At 38.0% G+C, this 26,306-nt stretch overlaps 1 protein-coding gene across 4 annotated transcripts in view; it reads left to right on the top strand.

The window, feature by feature from the left end:
• Positions 1–25,900, top strand: part of LOC126195073 (uncharacterized) — a 73,701-nt gene extending 47,801 nt beyond the window's left edge. Inside the window, exons 4-5 of one of the 4 annotated variants that reach the window (XM_049933529.1) lie at positions 5,105–5,280; positions 25,295–25,900. In XM_049933529.1, coding sequence (XP_049789486.1) covers positions 5,105–5,280; positions 25,295–25,348 — 230 coding nt within the window. In that variant the 3' untranslated portion in view covers positions 25,349–25,900. Of the gene's footprint in view, positions 1–5,104; positions 5,281–13,683; positions 13,817–25,294 lie in introns of those variants that run through there. The other 3 variants (XM_049933528.1, XM_049933527.1, XM_049933530.1) reach the window with 3 other exon arrangements.
• Positions 25,901–26,306: the final 406 nt, after the last annotated feature.

The following is a 26,306-nucleotide window of genomic DNA, read 5'->3' as shown; positions in this document are numbered from 1 at the left end:
AGGTACTGAATTGTATACAAAAAGTGGAAACGTCACTGAAATTACCATTTATATTATTTTGACATGTTTAAAATAAATATTTTAAATTAACATCCTTCAAGATACAACTGTTCCTAAACCTGATGGTGAATGTTAAGAACACTTATTTCTTCAGACAGCTTCTGTCATATAGAACAAGACCTCCCAGTTGCTGTGGTAAGTTCAAGCACTGAAAGTTTCCTTAAAACATTTGTCATTGGTATCCGAACTTTGTCACTAGTAGATTTCTTGAATGATTTCTTGGGCCAACAGGGTGGTAAAAATGCACAAAAGCAACATTGTTTTCCAAACTTATTCTTTCAGCCTCTGCAAGCCACCACTGTCCCTCATACACACATGCCACTATGTCATTCAACGTTAAAGACAGATGTAATATTACTGACACAAAATTTCGGTTTCTGATGTTACATAGCATCGAACATAGTTTTCTGCAGTGCCGAGCAATTTATGGAATGCCTTGTTCCTTTTATTGCTATACAGTTTTCAAATCTGGTTTGAAGCGTTTTCATATGCAGAACCACTTCGTCTTTCTTGATCAGAAAATAGTTAATGCCTTTAATATTGTCCTTGCAAAAGACATACATGTCCTGTACTGTGAGAATTTGGTCTGTGGGTGGTCTTCGTAGGTTGGCTTTACTTACTTGACGTTTTGTTGTACCTCCTACTCCATCACAGGCATTTTTACCATGGCAAGATGCTAAAAAGTGCCATCAGCCTCCAACCCAAAATCTACTTTGTGATTGCACAGATTTGAAAAATTCTTTTTGTTCTTATACTGACTACCACTTCCATCTGAAAAGTATATCAGCTTCTTAACCTTGGGAAAATTTTCTTTTATGTAATTTATTACATACTTTTGAAACACGTGTACAGCCAAAGTGTTGTGCTCAAAGTAGTCGCTTACAATGCAAATTGAAGAACTGCAAACTTCTTCTTTCTCATTTTTAAAATAGAGAATAATTGGAGATGCACTGTTGCTTGGTAATTGACCCAGTGGTACCCTTGTATTGCATCCTGAATCACAAATGTAAAATTTTCTGCAAAATCAGTTAGCACTATGCATTCAGTTTCATGAAGTTGTACTTTTTTTTGTCCTTCAGAAACTTGCTTTGGATTTTAGAAACACAATAGCGACATGAGTTTTTTTAAGTTACCAACTAAAGATTCCAAGTACTCTTCCTGAGATGTAACCACTGTCATCATTTCTGCCCTGTCAGTTGTGACCCACTGTTTGAGGGTAATGCTGCCTGGCATTTCCTCATCAAATTCGTGAAACAATTCAATAACTGTTTCCTTACCAGGGCATTAATTACACAGACTAATCATGCAGTCATAACTGTTAGTGTCACAGACCATTAAATCTAGTAACTCTCTGTAGTTAAGATCACTGAGTTTTGCACCTGCAATCATCAGTTTGACTTTTGATGACATAAACAAATGCATACGGAGTGTGTCCCTGAGGATCCAGCCAAAATACACCACTTAGGATGGAGGTCACAAAATTTTGCCCTTCCAGTTTTGCATTCAGGATGAGAATTTTTGAAAGCTACATAAAGTTCATTTAAATTTGACAGAACTAGTCGTTTCTGCTTTGTTACCTTAACTCCATTTGTAACAATCTTTTGCTATCTTTGCAACCTGGGCACATTCTACTTTTTTTCCTCATCTTAAAAAAAAAAAAGCTACTGCGATTTCCCTAAATTGCTCCAGGCAAATGTCGGGATGGTTCCTTTGAAAGGGCACGGCTGACTTCCCTGCCCTTCCCTAATCCGATGAGACTGATGGCCTCGCTGTCTGGTCTCCTCCCGCAAACAACCCAACTCGCTCAAAAAACTGCTAGATCTTTTTAATTGTTTCATCACTTATACCTACTCCTTTCTTCTTTCCTAAAACTGGAAGAATGCCTTGCTCTTTCGCTAATTTTCGGGTTAGTTTAACCAAACGACGAGAAACATTGAATTCATTAACTTTTTTTTCTCTTGACCATGAGTCAGGGAGCAAACTTAAATTAAAAATTAAATGTTCAGTGACATCTAACGAAACAAAAGTTAAAATTTTCTCTATTAAGCTCAAATATTCAGTGTCAGATAATGATGGTGGTAGGTTTTCTTCTTCTGTAGAAATAATGTTGGTATCTGTATTATTAAAGCACGATTCCAAGTCTTTTTTAATTTTGTCTGAAATTTGTTGTACCTTATTTTCAATAGCTGCTTTTCTTTTTCTGCTACTTAATTTTATTCAAATGGTTCAAATGGCTCTGAGCACTATGGGACTTAACTTCTGAGGTCATCAGTCCCCTAGAACTTCGAACTACTTAAACCTAACTAACCTATGGACATTCCACACGTCCATGCACGAGGCAGGATTCGAACCTGCAACCGTAGCGGTAGCGTGGTTCCAGACTGTGGTTCCAGGCTGTAGCACCTAGAACCGCTCGGCCACTCCGGCCGGCTAATTTTATTATTTTCGAAGCAGGAGATACATCTAACTTAGAACAAACAAAATCCAATATGCCAACAGCTTCCTCATTAGGAATATAAATGTCATTAACAAGGTTACGTGATTCTGGTTCTGGATTCACAACAAATATTTTTGAGTAACAATTTGGGTACAGGAGGAATCACATTACGTTTCACTTGGGAAGCTGTTTCACTCTCACATAACAAGAACAAATGCTCAAGTTTTATTTCCCTCAAACCTTTAATAATAGGCTTTTTATGAACTGTAAGTGGATCACAGCACTTTCTTCCAAAAATGTGGTTGTACACGCTGATGTTACAGAAGAACTTACTCAAAATTTAAACAAAGGTTGTCTAACTTCATCAAAGTCATTGACATTATTCAAGTTTTTTGAAACTGAACTGTAAACTGTTTTGTGACGCACTTCACTTGCTATCTGTCCAACAGAGCACTGTTCATCCATGTTATTGCATTCCAGTTAATCTCTCAAAATTAATTACAATTGCACACAGAACAAAGCACATAACACATTCTACACTCTTGATGAAGTATGTACATCCACTCTAACAGAGGTTTCAGAACAGACTGACTACAACAATGCCACACCCAGCAATAATGTACTTCTACAATGCCACACCCAGCAATAATTTACTTGATTGGCGCCTCCATGGCGTGTTGTGTGCACCACGACCAAATAGTAGATAGAATGGAAGGAAAATCAGCATTGGCCGTATTTTGTTGTTTTATTGTCAGCAAAATCGATTTTCGGTCACTTAGTGACCATCCTCAGTGCTGTAATATGCAATTAAAATTGGTAGGCACTGGTATCAAGCTATAACCACAAGCTTAGAGCGATCACATAAACATGTGTAAGCACTGAGGATGGTCACTAAGTGACCGAAAATCGATTTTGCTGACAATAAAACAACTAAATATGGCCAATGCTGATTTTCCTTCCAGTAATTTACTTCTTTATTGACAATAAACGTAAACAGGCATTTTTATTGCCATAGAACAAAAAGTAAAAGCTCCTATTGTTTAATATTGCATTATTAAAAATAAATAAGCTAAATGAATATTGGATGATAGTGTTATCTAAATATATGTCACAATTAAATTTTATTACAATGAAACAATATCCCATTTAAATAGGCAACAGCCATAAGATCAGTTGTAGAGTAATGTGAATTATCTCCTCATTTTCGAAAATTCATATCTTTGTTCACAGTCAGATATCAATGTTGAAATTTTTACAGTATGTTGCTAACATATAGGTGTACAAACTGTGCAAAAATCATATGGTTATATTCAGTCCCACCTGAGATAACTAACCCCAAAATTTACAAAAAATGAAAATTTTCAAATTTCAAAAATTCATTAAAAATTAAGGAAACATTTGTAAGTGTTCTTGCTCCGTATGAGGCTAGTAGTGTATGATATCTAACTATAGCAAAAAAATAGATTCTCATAAATCACTCCTTGTTTGTTATTTTTGAGCCTAAAAAGTGGATTTTTGAAAATTTGGATACCAAACTTTGGAGGTCATTTTGACTGGTTATTTTTGAATTTAGGGTATTTTGTATAATAGACAATGTTGTAGAGGACACTTTTCGAAAAACAATCATGTCAATTGCAATGTTGTAACTTAACCTAGTGCAGAGATATTCAAATTTTCGCTAATGTCTCCAGACTGAAAAATCATCGCGCGCCTACAAAAATGGCCACCATTCAGTAAAGGTGCTAGATAAATTATTTTAAAAAACTGTTTTGAACTTCTCAAATATAGGGCAATCACATATAAAAAATTAAAATATTTAAAAATGGTCAAGCAACCATCACTGGACCACTTGATATGGATTGACCCACCAATATGCTGTCAGTTGTGATTCATGACAGTCATATAAGAAACATTGCCCAGTTGATACACATGTAAAAACACTGTAGCTCAACTTCAAAACTTCTCTTTATTGAAGCATGTGAATAAAGGGAAGCCCTTTGCCTCAAACACACATGTGCTCAGTCAGAGAGGTACAGCATGTTTGGACATTTGCTTCACAGTTATCGCTGAGTCATTAAGACAGAATACATCTAAGGCAAAATTCAGTGGAGCCATTGTGGCGGTGACGAAGGATTTACTGAGATTTGACCTGCCAGTGTCTAGTCCTTACTGACTGACCATAGGTGCCTTCATTTCTGTGTTCTGATTAAGAATTATCTGGATAAACACGGAGAAGAATAAAACCTCAATAGCTGTCCTACCTTGTGCAGCACTTTGTATTTGTGTTCATAGTTTAATTATAATAATATTGGCTGAAATTGAACAGAGCGAGCATGTTCTGATGCTCTTTCTCTCTCCTCTCTTTTCTACCTTCTTTCTTCCCGACCTCTTTTCTTGTAGTGTTACATGATACCTTGAGAATGCGTTATGTTGGCAAACTGGGTGCTGTGTGACAGTAATACTCTGTAGTTCATTTTGCTGTCAGTCAGACGAACAGTTATAATCAAACACCTTATTTTTGGCCTATTTGAAATGTAAATTGACTATCTAAAATTTGCAGTAGCCTATTTTGTGAGTAATATTTTGTTGAAAATTCAACATGAACAGTCATCAAACCATGGCAACTTCAACGGGGTTCGATGCCATCACGCAGTGATCCTGTTTCCCTCTACCACAAGTACCAGACCTATTGGCGCCAACAGAAAGTTCCTGGAGAGGACAGTCGTGCTGAGTTACGTTGGAGAGTACGTGAGAAAATGATAGGACAGGATCCACATCCTCGGGTATGCAATAGTTTTGGAGTATGTTACATTCATATTAAATTGAACCGAATCAAATTTTCAGAGTTTAAAAACAAAAATGAAAAGAGAGAGAGCAAAATTAAGTGATGCTGCTACAACAATTCTGGTTTTCTTGTGTTAAATTTGTATTTTGTTGTTCAATTGCTTGTTATTTTCACTACCCTTTTTTTATTCTCTTTCCATTTTTTCATTTGTAATGTGATTTCCTTCTTTCATTCCCTTGAAAGAAAACATAGTGTTTGTGACAATTGATATGGAGCAGTTTGATTGAAAATAAAATGGCTTTGAAAATAGTCTGTCATTGGCAATATCCGGGAGAGGTTTTGCATGCTATATCTGTAATATTTGATAAACAGCATATCTTTCCTTAGTGCAATCAACAGAGCTGTGAAAACTTGTGATTAGAGAAGGGGGAATGCGTAGATAATACATTCCTTTAAAATTTCTAAAATATTTAGTGGAAGTGACAACGAAACTATTATTCAGATTGGTTCGTGTAGAATCTGTGTCTTAGAGATACCATCAATCAGAAAAATATCATGCTCACGCTCTCTGATATAACAAGGCAGATAAGTTAGAAAACTACTGCACAATCATCTTAAATGTCTCACACATCCAAATTACTGATGAGCATAGTACAAAAAATAATGTAAAACAAAACTGAGGAACTGGTGCATGATGATCAGTTTGGCTTTAGAAAAGGTACAGGCATCATAGAGGTGGTTCTGATGTGCTTTCTAATGGAAGCAAGACTAAAAATAGGTCAAGACAAGTTCATAGAATTTGCAGATCTAGAAAAAGCACTGAACAGCATGAAATGGTCAAGATATTCAAAAAATTATCATGAAAGTAGGTGTAAGTTATAGGGAAATGAGGATAATATACAGTATTCACAAGAATGCAGAGGGAACAATAAGAGTGTAAGATAGGAATGCAGTCTTTTTTCCCTTCAATCTATACATCGAAGAAGCAATGATGGAAATAATAGGTGGGTTAAAGAGTGGGATTAAAATTCAGGATGGAAGGACATCAGTGATAAGATTTGCTGATGGCATTGCAATCTTCAGTGAAAGCAGTGAAGAAGTACAGGACCTGTTGAATGGAATGAACAGTCCTAGGAGCACAGAAAATGGATTGAGAAGGAACTGATGAAAGATGAAAATAATGATTGTTAGCAGAAATGAGATAAGCAATAATCCTATCAAAATTGGTGATCACAAAATAGATAAAGTTAAGGAATAATGCTACCTCGGAACCAAAATAGCACATGATGGACAAAGCAAGGATCACATAGAAACAGACTAGCACAGGCGAAGAGGGCATTCCTGGCAAAAGAGGTCTACTAGTGTCAAACAAGTGCCTTAATTTGATGAAGAAATTAATGAGAATGTACATTCGCAGCACAGCACTGTATGGCGGTGAATCGTGAACTATGGAGGAACCAGAAAAGAACAGAATCAAAGCATTTGAGATGTGTTGCAGTAGAAAGATGTTTAAAGTTAGATGGACTGATAAGAAATGAGGAGGCTCTCCACAGAATTGGCAAGGAAAGAAATATTTGGAAAAGACTGACAAGGAGGGACAGGATGATAGGACACATCTTAAGACATCAGAGATTAACCTCTGTAGTAAAAGAGGGAGCTGTAGAGGGTAAAAAACTGTAAGGGAAGACAGAGATTGGAATATATTTGTTAGATAATTGAGGATTTTGGGTGCTGGTACTACTGAGAGGGAGAGTTTGGAATGAGAGAGGAATTTGTGCTGCTGGGCTGCATCAATCCAAACGGAAGACTGATGACTTAAAAAAAAAAATCAGCTGGAAGATATCTCGAGAAATTCGATTGGGAAATGTTTTATTATTGAGGCAAAGCAAAAGATAATAACTTAGGCAGTATTTGAAAGTCTGCCTCACAGTATACATTTTCCTAGATTTTTATGGGATCAAAATGATTCAAACTATTTATTTTTGTTTTGATGCTTATAATGTGGCAAATAGCAAATTGGGCTTCATGAAAAATATAAGCTACAGATTTTAACAGGACACTTAAAACACATTAAAATGTATTTCATTAAAAAGAGATCACCAGAAGAAAATCTGACACACTGTCATAATGAAATGGGTGACAGGGAGTACTTAGTCACCACTAAGTTTGACACATTGTCACCATTCTAAATTCAGAAGTGACTTCAGGGACTAGTCCCGTCACTAAAATCTATAACATTAAATTCTGTACAATACAGAATTGCCAGTTGAGACACACATCACAGTAGGTCATCAACTTACAGAAAGTGAAATAATTTGGGGACACTATTTCAGACAATTCACACAACGTCCTGAATAACATTGAAGATCTGATAACCAGAAGTGACAATGTGAGGGAGTTAAACTATGGGAGTAGTGAACTGATAAAGGTGGTGGTAATAAAGTGTGCAACAACATGGAATGAGCCAATGCCCTAGGGATCAAGTTTTTGAGCAAATTGTTGCCAGAGGGACAATGCTTTCAGTATTGGTGAAAATATGCTCTTCAGAGATGAAAAGCAACCATTCTTTGTCATTGTATCCTATTCTGTTCCTTCCCTTGCAGGTAGTGTTCAAAAGGAAGTGGTGGTAATCGACTTTCAGTGAGCACTCCTTATGTGAAACCACCTTTGAGAGAGAAGTGAAACGGGAGAGGGGGAAAGAGGTGCCTGGAAGAAGGAAGCTATGGACATGAATGCAAATCAGGCTATTGCTCAGCTAGCACCTAAATGTGTTCAAATCTTTCTTTGTCATACATTGCCCAATCTGAAGCATCTGTACCAAAGTTGTATCGCTTAAAAAACTGTCTATCCTTCAGTGGAATGATTTCATTTTGCAATTAGGATAAGGCATTGCTACTGTGACATTTCAGTATGTTGTTTAGAGGCACATGGAGACCTGAATTGTGAGTTAAAGCATGGAGAAAAATGAGAAAGTGGAAGAGTTCATTGAAAGTGTTTCTGAACTTCACTGCAAATTCCACAGGGATATTAGATGTGCTCAGGACTTCTGCCTGAACAAGCTGTATCACTAGCAACTGTAGTTCTCAGAAAGGGTGTGTACCACCAACACACACATTGCCCATTTAATGGTGGAGTATTACTTTAGTTACCACTAAGGACAACTAGGATCAAGCTTTTCTCTGACTTCAGATGCTGCTAAAGAGGGATGGTGGTAATTTATGTAGGGATACTGAGGAATAAATTACCCAACCCCCCCCCCCCCCACCTGCTTACCAGATGCGGGTTCTATGTTGTCTCAAGCTTTGGAGATGGAACTAATTAAGGAAGTGTCAAGTTTTTGTGTGGCTGTCCATATTTTACCTGATTCTTCAGAGGATAACAATCAGCTGGATTTTTTCCTTGTTCTTATGCTAGTATATTCATTATTCATTGGGGCTTAAATCATCAGTAGTGTATAACAGAAATATTGTTGTGTTTGTGTTGCATTTATTTTTATTGCTTTGTCTTTTTGTAAAGTGATGTATTTTATGACATGGCTGTATCTTAGTTTTCCGCAATTTAATTAATACTGATCCATTTTGTACTTTACTCTGAGCTGTGAACAAGCTGCAGTTTGACATTTTGGGTCTTTAATATCTCTCGGTATTGAAATTTTTCTACTATTTCTGTGGAACACACTTCTGTGAACTAATTTTTAATGGCAATTACTAATTGATGCTTAACATGAACATTTCTCTTAACAATTTCTGTCGTCTTGTTTCTTTGCCTGTTCAAATATTTATATTGTAACTGCATACACTATTATGTGCGGCTCTCAGTTTGTAAGGCAATTTCAACTCTTTAATTACATAAACCATTAAGTATTGTCTGAACGCAAAAGATGTTAAACACGGTGTGTTCATAGCTCCATGAAGCTATTCACACGAAGATGAAGCATTGTATTTAGATTATAAAATTGTACAAAATGCCGGAAGACCTGCACACATTGTAGTTGTGACGCAGGTATTGGTCGTTGACCTTCACTATAAACAAATTTAATGTGTTTCAAAAATACACATCCACTAAATATTTGAAACAATGCATATGGAGTGACTGAAAGTGGAATAGCCACATGAAACTAAATGTAAGACAAGCAATCTGAGATCTGTCATTACAATCCTCAGAAAGTGTTGACTAATCACGAAACAAGTAGCTCACAAAATCAATGCTCAACAGATACTTCATTATTTCTCTTTGAATCCTTACCAGGCAGTATTTATAGAGGAAATAGAGAAGTTCCAAAGATGACCAGCATGTGTAGTCATTCATTGGTTTAGTAAGCACAAAAGCAGCACAGAAATGCTCATCCAACTCCAGTAGCAGATAGTGTAAGAGTGCAGTTTTATCATGGTGTAGTTTACAGTTAAAATTCAGAGGGTGTAAATTTTTAGGAGAGATAATAAACATATTACTTAAAACAATGGAAACTCCGCGCGCGCACAAGCAAGAACACCTCATGCACACATAACCACTATCACTGGTGGCTCCAACAAGAATGTGACTGTCACGTTAATAGCAATCTGGATTGGGGTGGGGAAGGGAGAGGGCTAGCAGGGTATGGGTGGGGGGAGAGAAGAGCGTTGTCTGGTAGGGTATGCAGGGAATAGATGGCAGCCTGATGAGACTGCCAGGTGCAGCATAGGGAGGTGGGGTGTGTGGGAATAATGAGGAGCGGAAAAGGAGAGGAGCAGGGAAGGGAAAGGATGGGTGGGTGCATTGGCAGAGGGTGGCAAGCAATGAGGGTTAGAGGACATGAAAATGGAGGTGGCAGGAACTGTTGAATGAAGGGTGTGGGGACAGTAGGTTAGTGTAGTTTGAGCCTGGGATAATTTCTAGAGCAGAGAATATGTTGTAAGGACAACTCCTATATGCACAGTTCAGGAAAGCTGGTGGTGGAGAGGAGGATCCAGATGGCCCAAGTTGTGAGACAACCATTGAAATATAGCATGTTGTGTTCAGCTGCATGTTGTCACAGGCTGGTGTATTTGCTCTTTGCCACAATTTGGCAGAGGCCATTCCTCCTGGTGGACAGCCAGTTGGAGTCATACCAATATAAAAAGCTACCAATATAAAAATCTGTGCAGTGGTTGCAGCAGTACTGGTATACAAAATGGCTGCCTTCACATGTGCCTGGCCCTTGATGGGGTAAGATTAGCGTATGGTAGGACTGGAATAGGAAGTGCTGTGTGGGTGGCTTGTGCAAGTCTCTCACCGGAGTCTTCCACTGTGATATGATCCTTATGGCAAAGGGTTGGGATTGGGAGTGGTGCAGGCTTTGATTAGGATGCTGTGGAGGTTGGGTGGGTGACAGAAAACTACTGTAGGAGAGGTGGGAAGGATCATGGATAGTACATCCCTCAATTCAGGGATTAATGATAGGTAGTTGAAGTCCCGATGAAGGACGTTGTTCAATTGTTTCTGTCTGAGATGCTGTTCGGTATGACGAAGGAGGCACTCTTTCGTAGCTGGTTCTTGGCGGTGGTTGGAGGGTTGCGGATGTGTGGGGAAAGTGGGATGGGAAATCTATTAGCAGACTAGGTAATGGGATAGTGCACGTTTCTGAAGGCCTTGGTGAGACTTCGAACATACTGGGAAAGGGACTTTGTCATTTCAGATACGCCATCCCCTGGTGGCCAGATCGTATGCAAGGAATAGTTTGGTTTGAAGGGATGGCAGCTGTCAGAATAATAGGTAGTGTTGGTGGTTGGTGGGTTTAATGTGAACAGAGGTTTGGAGGGAGCCGTCGGAGAGGAGGTGGTCAATGTCCAGGAAGGTGGCACACTGCGTTCAGGACACCATGTAAAGTGGGTGGGAGAGAAGGTGCTGAGGTTGTGAAGAAATGAAGATAATGTGTCTTGGCCCTGAGTCCCGATAATGAAGATATCATCAGCGAACACAAACCAGACCAGGGGTTTGGGGTTTTGGTAGGCTAGGTGGTTCCATAAACAGGTTGGCATTGGAAAGTGCCATAACGGTACCCATGGCTGTGCCACATATTTGTTTGTATACCTTATCTTCAAAGGAGTAGTAGGTGTGAATTAGAATAGAGTTAGTTACGTGTATGAGGAATGAGGTAGTGGGTTTGGAGTCTGAAGGACATTGAGAAAGGTGGTGTTCAACTGCGGCAAGACTGTTGGTATGAGGTGTGTTGGTTTATAGGGAAGTGGTGTCAGCAGTGATGAGTAGGGAACCAGAAGGCAAAGGTGTGGGGATGGTGAAGAGTCATTGAAGGAAGTGGTTGGTATCTTTGACGTAGGAAGCTAGATTATGAGCAGTTGTTTGCAGGTGTTGGTCAGTGAGGGCAAAATTCTTTCATTAGGGGCACAATACCCAGCAACAATTGGACATCCAGGATTGTTGAGTTTGTGAATTTTGGATAGCATGCAGATGGTAGGCATGTGGGGGTATCATAGGGGTGAGGAGGGAAATGGATTCAGGTGAGAGCTTCTGGGAAGGGGCTTCAGGCAAGGACTGGAGGTTGTTTGGACTTCTGGGATGGGATCATTCTGGCAGAGTTTGTAGGTGAACGAGTCACAGAATTGGCAGAGGCCTTCCACCAGGTAGTCACTGCAACTTATCACAACAGCGGTGGAACTTTTGTCTGCAGGGAGGATGATTAGGTTAGGATCTGTTTTGAGCCTGTGTATGGCTGTCCTTTCCTGCTGAAAGATTGGTGTTCATAGGGAGGGACCTGGGGAAGGATGGTTAGGTAAAGTTGGAAGGTGACCAAGGGCTGGGTAGGTAAGGGTGTGGGAGGATCACAGTTGGGTGGTTGTATGTACTAGGAGAGGCAGGAATTAATTTGGCTTTGGTTGGAGGGATAAGTGGCAAAGAACTGTTTCCATTGCATGGATTGGGAAAAGGAGAGTAGGTCTTTAAGCCCAATGTGGATAAACTTGGGTGTAAAGCTAAATGTGAGGCAATTGGATAGGACTGAAACTTCTGTGGGGCTGAGGATTTTGTTGGAAAGGTTAACAACAGTGCTCAGAGATTGTTAAGGCTGGGAATATGTAGTGTTGGTTGGGAGTTTCAAGGCATGCAACAAGATGAAAAGGCCCACTAGCCATGGTATTGTTGCTGTTAGGGGTTGATGAGGAGGTACACTGTGCTTACGATAGAGGTTGAATAGTGCTGCCCCAAGGTGGCAGTAGGATGCCAACAGGTTTGATAACTTAAGGAGGTGGTGTCTGGAATGCTCTTTCAGTGCTGGTGACAAAGGGGTTTTATTTCAGAGATGTGATGTACATTTGATTGTACAGTAACAGTATCTTGCAGAAGCAGTAGATGTGGCTCTGAATGCATGTGCCAGCCAGAGACTTGCAGAATCTGGAAAGAAGGGGATCCAGTGAAAGTAATTTTTATGGTTGGGCCATTGGAGAGGATTCCATGGTTTAGGCAGCTTTTAAGGAACAGGATGTGGGACCGTGTTTCAGCCTTGGAAACGGATACTTTTCGGAACTGTTGAAGAAAGCTGGGGCAGAGGTCCATTGTTGCAGGGATGGCATTGGAGAAATGGGAAATGTAGGAAGTGGCCAAATGCTATTAATGTGATAGTCGCATTCTGGTCGCTGCTGCTGGTTGTAGTGGTCATGTGGAGATGAGATCTGCTGGATTACGTGAATGTGTGTGTTTCTTTGCTGAAGAAGGCTTTGGCTAAACCTATGATGTGTAATAGTCCTCTCGTTGTGCCGTCTGCAACTCAGTGGGTCATCTTTGCAGTGTGTAGCAATCTATCCTTTTCCTTATATTGTCAACATACAACTTCCTGCTACATACATCTGACAAAAGACCATGAATCTAAAATTGCACTGATTTGATCTCTAATGAGGATTACCAAGAGTTGTCATTCCCATATACCATTTACAAATGGAAAAGAAAGTGACCATGGTACATGCTGTGTACTTCAAGGTGAGTTGAGCTTACAGATGGAGCTGTGTGGAACACATTTATCTAGTTGGAGTCAAGGTGTGAATGCAACTTCATGTGCCAATTCTTGCTGCCATTTCTAAAAGTAACTAAGGTATGGTTAGTAGCTTCATCTTTGAGCCAAACCAGGTGCTACTCAGCATTTGATTTTTATTATTATTATTATTATTATACAGCTCAGAATTCAGTGTAAAATCTCCCAAAATATGGTACTGTACGTGCCAGAGTACAAATCGGAAAAGAAATTGTGTACTTCTATGTAATTATCATGTCGAATTCCTTTCCTGCTCCACAGGTTATACATTCAAAATAAACTGTATTAATAGTAATTTTTTTAGTTTCCAAAAGTCTTGCAATGTTTACATGTTGCAATTTTTCTTAAGACTTTGCTGGTAGATGAAAACAATTCTTTCACATGTATTACTTTTTTCTGTAGAAAAATACATGGCTGTTTAAAGTGAAGAGCTGTATTGATGATAACGAACATATTAACAAAATATTCTGTGAAGAAGAGTATTACCCCAGTGCATAGTAACAATAAATGTGTTCTTCCAGCTTTTTGATCATTTAAGAAGATTGTTTTGGGATTGTATAGTGCCTCTCTTCATCAATGGTAAATGTCTGTTTTTTGAAGTTCCTTTGCTTCCAAGATAGAATTAAGAATTGTAGTATAATTTTAAAATTTTGCTGGTAAGTGTTGATATATTATGCTAGAGCTATTCATAAAGTAACTTTCTTTTACTTAAAAATAAAGTGAATGAAGTTACAAAATTCATTTTAGAATACTTTGAAAGTACACACTCTAATTTATTTTTCCATGGATATTCCAGCCACATTGAGATATTTGTTGTAGTGTTTGAAGATCTTTAAATTCTGCAATTGAAGAATTCTGTTGCCTGCGACTGCAATCAACCCAAAGCCCTGGTTTTCAACTCGTTGTCACTGCCAACGTGCTTTGAGCCAAACCACTTCTTCATTTGCGTGATGAGATGACAGTCACTAGGTGCCAAATCATGGCTGTAGGGAGAGTGATCCAATACTTCAGATTTGAATGCTCATAGTTTGGTCGCAGCATGCCGAGCTCATGCAGGAGCACAGAATGCTGAGTTAGTGAATCTGCAGTTTTCTCTAACCCTTCCATCAACCAGATAAATCAGATCTGCATTCATTGTACTCGGTTGACAATTTTTCTCTTCATCATGGATTTTGGTTTACCCATTTTTGAACGTATAGCACCTTTCTGTTAAACCAACTTCACTCATTACATTTCGCCCATGAACTTCACAAAGTTCACAATGGATTTCACTAGTTTTACAGTGTTCTGCCACAAGAAACCTTATTACAGAATATATCTCATATTGGTGGGACTCGTGATTGCGGCACATGTTTTGATAGCGTGTGGCTCTGAGAGAAACAGACACAACTTTGATTCTCCACTGCTTACAGGGTGTTGGTTTAAGCAGGATTCTACCTCAAGGGCGGTGCCAGTATCGGTACTATTATGAATGCTATATGAAAACAGAAGTTACAATATGTATAGTCCTTGTATAACTTCTACTGCAATGTTGGGAAAAATATTATGTAACTCTTTTAAAACTCCTTGTTTGTTTTCCAATGAAGATATTTTCTGCATATGAATAAAGATATCTGTGCTTCCTGCTGACAGTGTACAAGCACTGTTTGCCAACAGGTACGAGAGTGAAATAGTTTTAGGGTTAACACTGTTTCAGCAAATAGTGGATGACTACATACGTACTTCAGCTACTGGTACACGGTGAAGAGGCTGTTCCAGCAGCCATTGAGAAAACAGGATGTCACCAAATGTGGATTGTGGTGCACAATGGAACAAACAATGTGTGTTCTTTGGTCTCAGATGTCGTACTTGGATTATTTCAGTGGTTGATGGAAAAGGTTGGGAAGGACAGCCTAGCCCACGGAGTTTCACCAAATCTCATAGTATACAGTATTGCCCCCAGAACTCATTGTGGCACTAGTTCTAAGGTACGCGGGAGGCCGTGACCAAAGACTTAGTAGATTGTGTGACAGGTTAGGCTGTGACTTCCTGAACTTGTGCTATAGGGTTGAGAATTAAAGGGTGTCCGTAAATGGGTCTGTGTGCACTACGCAATATAGTCTGCTGTCCAGGCAGCTAGCTGACTGTGTGTGGTGACTCTCCATCAGGCTAGATAGTGATAGCTGTAGAATACCCAGAAGTATTAGTGTCTGGATCCAAAGAAATGCCCTCTATGGGTGAGAGTATTAAATTTCTGCTGAAGCATTTGCAAAAAAGTGTCAGATATTGAAGCCTTCCTAAAAGCAGTGAGATTTTTGCAGAAAATTTGTGTATAGAAAGGATAGGCTAATGGGAAACGGAGGTGGTGTATTTATCACAGTAGACTAGACTCTCAGATCCCTCAAGATAGAAGCTAAAGCTGCATGTCATATAGTTTGAACAAGGCTGAGTATCAAGGGTGGGCATGAACCTGTTGTGATGGGATCCATCCATCCATTACTGCCAGACTCACCCCGAGATGCAACTGAAAACTTCAGAAAAAAACACTACATCCAACAATCATTTGAAATAATTACCATTTTGTAAATGGTGGGCATGATGTGAATCATTACTAATGCTTTATCTGAAAACTATGTTGGACAAGTAGTTCATAAGCCCACTCATGATGGAAATATTTTTGAACCAGTGGCAACAAATATACCTGACCTCTTTGGGGATAACCAGATTGAAAGGTGACAGTGACCAAGAGATGTACGTAACAATAATAATTACCAAAGTACAAAAGGCAACTAAAACAAATAGATTTATACATACAGCAAACTAAATAAAAAGGTAGTAGTGTCATATCTTGGTGAAGAATTTGAAACGGTTAACAGAAGCATGTAGAAAAAGCTTTGGCTCAAGTTTAAATCAACAGTTGATGATGCACTTTATAGGTACGTACATAAACAGTTCATGATTGACGTGACACTCCATGGTACAAAGTCACTGTGAATTAACTCCTAAAGAAACTGCAACTTCTACATAATAGGTGTGAAACAAAGCCTATATCTATAAACATAGATGCTAAATGGAACATGTTTGGCTGTCAGCAGCAATATGTGAAGCCATTGATGTCCACTCATTATTTGAAAGGTAACTCAAAAAACACCAAGAAGTGTCATGTGTAAAAGCTGTGAATGCTGCTAAAATTATAGAATCACTTGCATGTGACAAGAACTGAAATTGAGTGTAGCTAAGCAAAAACAGAAATGCTGAACTCGGTTTCCAACTGTTCCTTTACGAAAAAATACAGGAGCACTGCCCCAATTTAATTCTCACAACACTGGAAGGATGAGTGTAATACATATTAGTGTCAATGGCATAGAGAAACGGTTGAAATAACTAAAATTGGACAAAGCTCTAGGGCCTGAAGGAATCCCTATCAGAGTCTGTATTGAATTTGCAGCTTAGTTAGCTTCTCTTTTACATATAATGTACCATACATCCCTCAAAATGGGGGGGGGGGGGGGGGGGAGATATGTGCAACCCATACCCAATGATTGGGAGGCACAAGACACTCTTCTTTACAAGGAGGATAGCAGAATTGACACAGAAAACTAAAGTTAGGTATCCTAGACACTCACTTGTTGTAGAATCTTAGACCATATTCTGAGCTCAAATGTACTGAAACAAAATGGCCTCCATATCAGCCAGTATGGAGTCCTGAAACACTGATCTTGTGAAAACCAACCTACAGTTTTCTTGTATTATGTCATGATAGTCATGGATCAAGACAATGAGGTAGATGCAGTATTTATTGACTTCAAAGAAACATTTCACTTGGTACAACACCTACACTCATCCAAAGTACGGTAGTATTGTGTACCCTACAAAATTTGACTGGATTGAGGATTTCTTGTTAGGGAGGATGTAACATGTTATCTTGGATGTACAGTCATCGATAGCTGTGGGAGTAACTATAGGTGTGCCCCAGAGAATTGTGTTGTGACCCTTGTTGTTTATTAATGACCTTGCAAACAATATTAATATAATGGAACTTCGATTTTACATTTTCCATTGTTACATTTTTCACGATTCTACACCATAAATTCGTAGCCCCTGTGAAAAACTCGCAAGACCAATACTAAAAATTCCCCAATATTACATTTCTTTCTAGTAAGGTTTACCTCTATTCTAAGTTCTTACTCGGTGTTTTGCTTCACTTTATCCCATTTTCTTCCTGTTGAGTTTTGATGTGACTGAACAATTCACAAGTGGCACAAAATGCAGATGATTCGTACCACAGGTATTGGCAAAGTTCAGGGAATATTTTAGGCCATTGTAGAAAGGGGAGATGTGTGAGAGGAAATGCTGATGTAATCCACGATCTTTGTTGCCAACAGAACTTACAACATTCCGCTTCACAGTGCAATTATGATACAACTACCGCTGTGTTGCAACAGTAATGGAAAAACAAGATAGTCAACAAAAAGTGATCTGGACCGAGCCAATATGTGACAAAAGGGGCCCAGCCACCACCTCAGTGTCATCTTTTTGCATGTATTTCCAAAGCACTGTATTTAGCAACAATATCACTTGTCAACCTTTTGAATTCAAACACTGAGTCTTGAAGAATATACTTAGTCATAACTGCAGAAACACCCCCATTTCTGGCCAGTGAACTTTATTGGCTGGCGACTTGTTAAGTCACTCAATAGCCAGTGCAGCCATCACACACAGGTGCTTAAGAAACTGAACTGGCAGTCACTTGAAGGTAGTGTAAAGTATCCTTCCTGTTTACAAAGCTTCAAGAATCAGCTTTAAATGGTGAATTTAGGAACATATTAAACCTTCTATGTTTCACTCCCTTACAGATCATGAGGACAGAATTAGATTAATTACAGCCTGCACGGAGGCATTTAAACAATAATTCTTCCCGCAGACTGTGAATGGAATGGAAAGTAGCCCTAATAACTGGCACAGTGGAAAGTACCCACTTCCATGCACTTCGCAATAGTATGGGTGTTTATATGTGGGTAAAGTGTTTCTGTTGCTGGTACTGTAGATTAATCTGCTGACAAGCCATTCTGTCTCCTTGTAATTGTAAGAATTTTGTCAGTAATATATTTAGTTTCATATGTAAGTGGACTCTTTTTGAAATTTTTGGCTGTTGTGTCTTGTGTGATGTTATTTTCTGCAGATTAAAACAGATTCCAACAATCGTTAGGAGGTAGAGGTTGACATTGATTGTGCGCCTTGCTACCACAGCCCCTGCATTAGGTTACAAATATAGTAGTACTGGACTGCAAACTATAAAAAATATAAATGTCCAGGAGAAATTAATCAAAAATGTGGTTACAGAATTATACAACACTATACTAATTTTAATGCACTGTTTCTTTATAGAGCCTTATGTTCATTTCTCAAATAGGAGACTGGTGTTGAATATAGCTGTATAAAAATGATATACTTAAATGTATTCATGAAAAACTTAGGTGCCACTAAATCAATGACAGGATCAGTTTTGCTTTTACACACACAAGGGGCATGATAAGTATTCCCCGCCAAGTGCTTGTAGAATGTGCACTGCAAATGAAATAAATCCACTTTGCTATATTTCATGTGTACAATACACCCGTGTGACACCCCCTAGAATATTGTAAAAGTGTGGGGGGGAACTGTGCCAAATTGGACTAATGGGCTCTGCAGCTCATTAAAACTCTCACCACAAAGGGCTTCTCCTGCTTCGTAGCAACTCAATGAGCTGCTTACAAGGGATATTTCAGAGCTACTACATAAGCTATCTGGACACTAACATTGAAGACGTATTAGTTGACCGTCACAGCTCCAGAACGACAGTAACATTGATCTGGACACAGAGCCATGTGGGTATATTGGACAATGAACTTGCTGACAAATTAACAAAAACAACGACCACAGGAGACAGACATGAACTTGGAGTACTGGGCACAGACTCAAGGATGAAACTGCAACCTGGGATATGGGATGGCAGGTTACCAAGACTCTCAACAAGTTGAGAGCAATTAAGGAGACCTTGAAGATGTGGTATAGTTCTCTCCAGGCCTCTCAGAAAAATGCTGTTGTACTGCATATCAGCCACATCAGCATTATCCACAAGTTCCTTTTGCACCAACAGAACTCCCCTCAATGTAGCTGTGGTAGTCATCTCATGCTCACTCATATTCTTGCAGTGTGTAACCTGTTGGCAGATCTGAGGTGAGCAATCAACCTGCATGTCTCCATATCTTATATACCTGTAAACAATGGGTTAACAGCTACTGTAGTCTTAAGTTTCTTGTAGGAAAGTGAATTTTGTAATGAAATTTAATGCACCTCCACATTGGATATCGGGGTGGTTGTGGGAGGAGTACCTCTCAACACAGCATGTGCTGCAAGTGGCTACAGCCTATGTTCTCCCTACACCCTGTTGTGCGTTTTTAAACTTTTATATATGTATTTTATGTGTCTAACTGTTTAACTTAATTAGCTGTCTGGACCCTACCGTCTGCATTTTCTGACCACATTTTAATTGTGCTGACTGAGCAAGATGGCCGCCGAGTAAGTGACGCCAGAAACCATTTCCAGAAAGTTGTGATTTAGACAGGAATATAATTTAGTTTAACGCCGACAACAAATTAAATACGTGCATTAGTGTATCGTTTAGTCTTGCCGTTAAAGGTTTGACTTTTCTTTGCGTATTTTTTCAGAAAACACGAAAAGATCGTAACTTCGCGAAGTCGCGCTTAGGCTTAAATTTTGTAAACGTGTTTATTTCTTGTTTCACGGTAATTTAACTAGTTTCTCGGTAACAAATAAGTAAACTACCGTAAATAGCGAATAACTTCATTGTTTTAATACAGATTTCAGAAAAACAGCGTAACTTTATATCAGAAACTTGCTTATATACATTTGTTTATAGGCCTAATTCTCGTAACGTTTTTGGAGAATCAAAGTTAAAGTATCTCGTTTAATTGTCCTTTTTTTTTCATTCCATCGAGTGAAATATATAATAAATAGCGTATACCTTCATTGTTTTAATACAGATCTCGGAAAAACAGCGTAATTTTAAATCAGAAACTTGCTTATATACATTTGTGAATAGGCTTAATTCTTGTAACGTCTTTTTTTATTTTCGGTAATTTAATTGATTTATTCTAGCTAAAGTATTATTTTTGCCATGAGTGAGAAGTGCCTGACTTGCCGTAGAATTGTTAGTTCCGGGGTTTGGTGTGATGGATGCAGTAGTTTTTTTCACTGGGGGGACTGCAGTGGCGTGGGTGTTGGGAAAGTGGATCAGGCTCATCAGTGGTTATGTAGGATTTGCAGCAGAGATAGGAAGATAGTGGAACAGGAGGGGAAAATTGCTGCCCTTCAGGCTGAGCTAGATCAGGCTAGGGAAGATCTGGACAGGTTAAGAAGGGAGAAGGGCAAAGAGAGGTGGGAAGTGGCAACAGGTAGCAGAAGGAACAGGCCTAGAACTAAGTCTGACAGTTTTGTGGTGAATGTCAAAAATAAGTTTGACCAGTTGCTTCAGTTAGAAACTGATGAGCCTCAAGCAGAGGTAGGTGTAGACAGGACACAATAAACTTTCAATACGAAATTGAAAAAGAATGTAGGAAAGTCATCATGCCAGAGGTGTAGGCCAACTTCTGCAGGAGGAATTAGGACCAGAATACCAGGTCACAAATTTTTTCAAACCAAGTGCTAGTCTGGATCAGGTGACAGAGGATTTAGGTTCACTCTGTAAAGGATTTACCAGGGAAGACACCGTGGTTATTGTGGGAGGGCCAGGGAACAGCATCGACAGAGATCCTGGGTACAGTATAGAGTGTGACCTGGTAAAGATTGCGTCGGCATCGAGACACACCAATGTTGAATTTGTATCTGTCCTGAGACGCCATGACCGGCCTCATTTGAACTCTTCTGTTGGGAGAGTTAATTTGGAGTTGGAACGGCTGCTTGGGTCGGGTGCGGGGGCTCATATTGGTGTGGTTCCCGTTGATTATCTCAGTAGGTGGGACTATACCAGACACGGCCTACATCTCAACAGGAAAGGGAAGGGGAAAATGGCTGGGGTAATAGCAGGAAATTTAAGGGGGGGGAGGCACTGCCATGAATGGTAAAATACCAGTGGTTACAGGTGTTGGAGCAGCACCTTTTTTAGGATAGGTAAGACAGAAAGATGTCAAGTTCTACGAGAGGTTAGGATTGAAACAAATCTCCAGTTTAGGAAAGAAATAAGAAATTAAACAGCACAATTCTAGCACATTGGATCACCAATCACAGCTGTCAATTATAAATTTTCACCAATCACCAGAAATTTTATCTCCACCAAGTTGTATCTCAGTCCTAGGTAATTGCATTGATGAATTAAAGTCACCCAACCCAGTTGACATAATCTGCCTCTCTGATCACCATGTGACCACTGGTATAGGAACTAGACCTAAGCACAATGAGAAACTCAGACAGGAGAGTACTGCAAATGTTAGAATAAGGAAAGGTTCTCATAAAAGTATAATTAAAAATAATGTAAGTATATTTCATCAAAATATTGGGAGTTTAAAGAATAAAGTAGATGAGCTTCTGGTTTGTTTAGAAAATTTAGAAGCTGAGAATGAAATAGATATACTATGCCTGTCTGAGCATCACATTGTTACTGATATGGATAAGGTAAATGTAAGTGGATATAAGCTCTCTGCACATGTAATGAGAAAAAATATGGAGAAAGGAGGAGTTGCCATATATGTCAAAAGTTATCATTGTGCAAAAAGTATAGAAACAAAAAAGTTTTTTTGTAGAGAAACATATAGAAGCATATGCCTGTGAGCTTAAATTAAATAAAGGCACATTTATAATTGTAACTGTATATAGGTCCCCATCAGGAAATTTTCATCTATTTCTGAAAAATTTGGACTCCTTGTGCTATCTGTCAGACAGAGGGAAGCAAATTATTATTTGTGGGGACTTCAATGTAGATTCTCTTAAAGAGGGTAATAGGAAAAATGACCTTGAAGTATTACTTGGTTCTTTCAATTTGACACCCATTATTGATTTTCCTACTCGGGTGGTAAAGGATAGCAGCTCACTGATAGATAACTTCTTTATAGACCAAGATAAGTTTAACCAGATAAATGCTCAGCCTGTTGAGAATGGTCTTTCTGATCACGGTGCACAGCTAGTTACAATATATGACATAGCTCCATTCAGCAATACTGAACAGTCCTCCAAAGTAGTACGTTCAGTCAACGATTTAACAATTGCAAATTTCAGGGAAAGCCTACAGCAGTTAGACCGGGATGAGGTGTACCGTGAACCTGATGCCAATTTAAAATAGAATTTATTTCATGACATTTTTGTAAATGCATTTGAAAACTGCTTCCCCAAGAAAATAGTTAAATATACTCGTAAGAAACTTTGTAACAAACCATGGCTTACTAAGGGTATAAAAAATCTTGTAACCGGAAAAGGGAAATGTATCTGACAGCAAGAAAGAGTAGTGACCCAGAAACTATCAAACATTATAAAAACTACTGTGTTATATTAAGAAAAGTTATTAAAAAATCCAGGAGTATGTGTATCATGTCTGAAATCAGCTACTCTGATAATAAAATTAAAACAATTTGGAATATTATTAAACGAGAAACAGGTCAACCAAGAGCAGAGGAAGACAGTATTACCATCAGATTGAATGAAAACTTTACGAACAAAAAGTCAGAAGTTGAAAATATTTTTTATAATCATTTTCTAAATGTTGTGGCTATAGTAGGATCCAGGTGTTCATTAGAAGATGCTAGGCTGTTAATGGAAGAGGCCATACCTATGCAATTTGATACAATTGAAATCTCACCCACTTCTCCCTCTGAAATTAGGAAAATAATAAACTTGCTTAAAAGCAAAAACTCACATGGAATTGATGGCATTTCCAGCAAAATACTAAAAGCTTGTTCTCAACAGATAAGTAAGATTCTCAGCCACCTGTGTAATAGCTCTCTGGAACAGGGCATTTTCCCCTGATAGACTGAAATATGCTATTGTTATACCTTTTCATAAAAAGGGGATAGATCTGATGTCAACAATTACCGTCCAATCTCCCTTCTAACAGCTTTATCCAAAATTTTTGAGAAAGTAATGTATTCAAGAGTAGCTTCACATATCTGTAAAAATGAAGTACTAACAAAATGTCAGTTTGGTTTCCAGAAAGGTTTTTCAACAGAAAATGCCATATATGCTTTCACCAGTCAAATTTTGAATGATCTGAATAACCGAACACCGCCCATTGGGATTTTTTGTGATCTCTCAAAGGCTTTTGATTGTGTAAATCATGAAATTCTGCTAGACAAGCTCAAGTATTGTGGCATGAGTGGGACAGTGCACAAATGGTTTAATTCGTACCTAACTGGAAGAGTGCAGAAAGTTGAAATAAGTAGTTCTCATAACATGCAAAGATCAGCACATTCCTCAAACTGGGGAACTATCAAGAATGGGGTTCCACAAGGGTCAGTCTTGGGTCCTTTGTTGTTCTTATTATATATTAATGACTTGCCATTCTATATTCATGAAGAGGCAAAGTTAGTTCTCTTTGCTGATGATACAAGTATAGTAATCACACCTGACAAACAAGAATTAACTGATGAATTTGTCAATACTGTCTTTCAGAAAATTACTAAGTGGTTCCTTGTAAACGGACTCTCACTGAATTTTGATAAGACACAGTACATACAGTTCCGTACAGTGAATGGTATGATGCCATTAATAAATATAGACCTTAATCAGAAGCATATAGCTAAGGTAGAATATTCCAAATTTTTAGGTGTGTCCATTGATGAGAGATTAAATTGGAAGAAACACATTGATGATCTGCTGAAACGTTTGAGTTCAGCTACTTATGCAATAAGGGTCATTGCAAATTTTGGTGATAAACATCTTAGTAAATTAGCTTAATACGCCTATTTTCACTCATTGCTTTCATATGGCATCATATTTTGGGGTAATTCATCACTGAGGAATAAAGTATTTATTGCACAAAAGCGTGTAATCAGAATAATAGCTGGAGTCCACCCAAGATCATCCTGCAGACATTTATTTAAGGATCTAGGGATATTCACAGTAGCTTCTCAGTATATATACTCTCTTATGAAATTTGTTATTAACAACCAAACCCAATTCAAAAGTAATAGCAGTGTGCATAACTACAATACTAGGAGAAAGGATGATCTTCACTATTCAAGATTAAATCTAACTTTGGCACAGAAAGGGGTGAATTATACTGGCACTAAAGTCTTTGGTCACTTACCAAATAGTATCAAAAGTCTGACAGATAACCAAGTATTTAAGAAGAAATTAAAAGAATTTCTGAATGACAACTCGTTCTACTCCATAGAGGAATTTTTAGATATAAATTAAGAAAAAAAATATTAAAAAAATAAAAATAAAAAAATAAAGAAAAACAAAAAAACACAAAAAATAAAGTTGTTATATTAACTTAAGTATGTTGTTAAATTAACCTAATTATGTCATGTATTGGAAAATTCGACTCGTTCCACATCATTACGAAATATCGTATTCATGATTCATGGAACTTGTATTAATCTAATCTAAATCTAATCTAATCTAATCTAATCTAACCTTCTTGGTGTATCCTTTGGAAACCAGCTACAGTTTTAGCTGCCTATGTTTTGCCTAACTTTTAATTATCTGGCTGAAGCTGCTGTCTTGTACATTTTTAACCATGTCGTCATGGTCATAGACCCTGGAACTGACAGGTCTCCTTTTCTTGTTTCATATCTTTTCAAGTCATTTTCCTATGAATCAAGGGACTGATTAAATTACTTGGTTATCTCTTAAAACTTGTAACGATCGCATCATCATCAGCTCCTGTTGTTATGACCATGTCCTGGTTGCCATCTCATACTTATTTTTGCTTTCCCATTTTTAACTTAAAATACATTAGTTCATTCCATTGCCCAATTAGTGTGCTGGAATGTCTGATATTTTATCCCCTCATGTATATGAATATTTTTTTCTGTTTCAGCCAGTTTCGAAAGCTTCTTCCGTGGAATCCTTATACCGAAGAAACAAGAGGTAAATTTCAAACAAGCAGTTGTAAAGGTTTTCGAATGGATTCATCTTTTATAGTTCCTTTTAACGACTATTTTTACTGTTGTTGTACATTTGGAAGGTGTGTAATATATTGCAAACAATTTGATACTGTTAACAAAAAGTAACTGCCATACCTGTATGTTAAAAGAAGAGTTTCCTATTGTAATTTCGTGAAAAAAGTACCTGACACTTTTTCATTGTCACATTTACAGTGAAAATATAAATGTTAGATCTATCTGCAAGCTATATTATGAAGTAGTTTATTTGAATCGACTGCAGTTGGTTCATTCTTACTATGCTAAACGGTGTTTTGATGTGCTTGTGTAGGTAAGGCAAAATATTCTTCTCTGTGTGACATAATCATAAGTTTATCATCTTTATCATTCTTTATTAATTTTGCAAACATGTAAAAGCCTGTAAGTTTTAACTAGTGATTTTAGTTTAAAATTTTATTGTAAATATTGGTTTGTAAATATTTAGACTTACCGAGACTGTCTTTGTTTGAAATCTTTCGGTGAAAAGATAACTTTATAACTCATTGTTTGTTTTCATTTACTATCTGATGTACCTTACTACCACAAACTCAGATTCCAGTGCAGGTTACAGTTCCTGCAATTCATATAATTCAGACTTATCCACATTAAGGATTAGCTCTAAAATTAACTTACATTTCTTGTTAACACCTTGATCTGACAGATTGCCAGTATGTAATTTTATACCTTTATAGTGTTAATATCCATAGTATCACACTGTGCTGAACTAATAGAAAATTTGTTGGCTGATGGAAAAAAAATATTGCTCACATGTGCACCATGCATTTATCATATTTTGGTTTATAGGTACTAAGTTTACGATATCCATTAAAATTCAGTCTGAAGGAGATTGTTCAATAAGTTTCACAACAAAAATCCTAAAGAGAAGTAAGTGAAAGATACATAACAGTG

Source organism: Schistocerca nitens, chromosome 7 (genome assembly GCF_023898315.1).
Source record: "Schistocerca nitens isolate TAMUIC-IGC-003100 chromosome 7, iqSchNite1.1, whole genome shotgun sequence".
Taxonomy (NCBI): domain Eukaryota; kingdom Metazoa; phylum Arthropoda; class Insecta; order Orthoptera; family Acrididae; genus Schistocerca; species Schistocerca nitens.
Note: the sequence above shows the minus strand (reverse complement) of the source record. Positions and strands in the feature narration are given on the sequence as shown.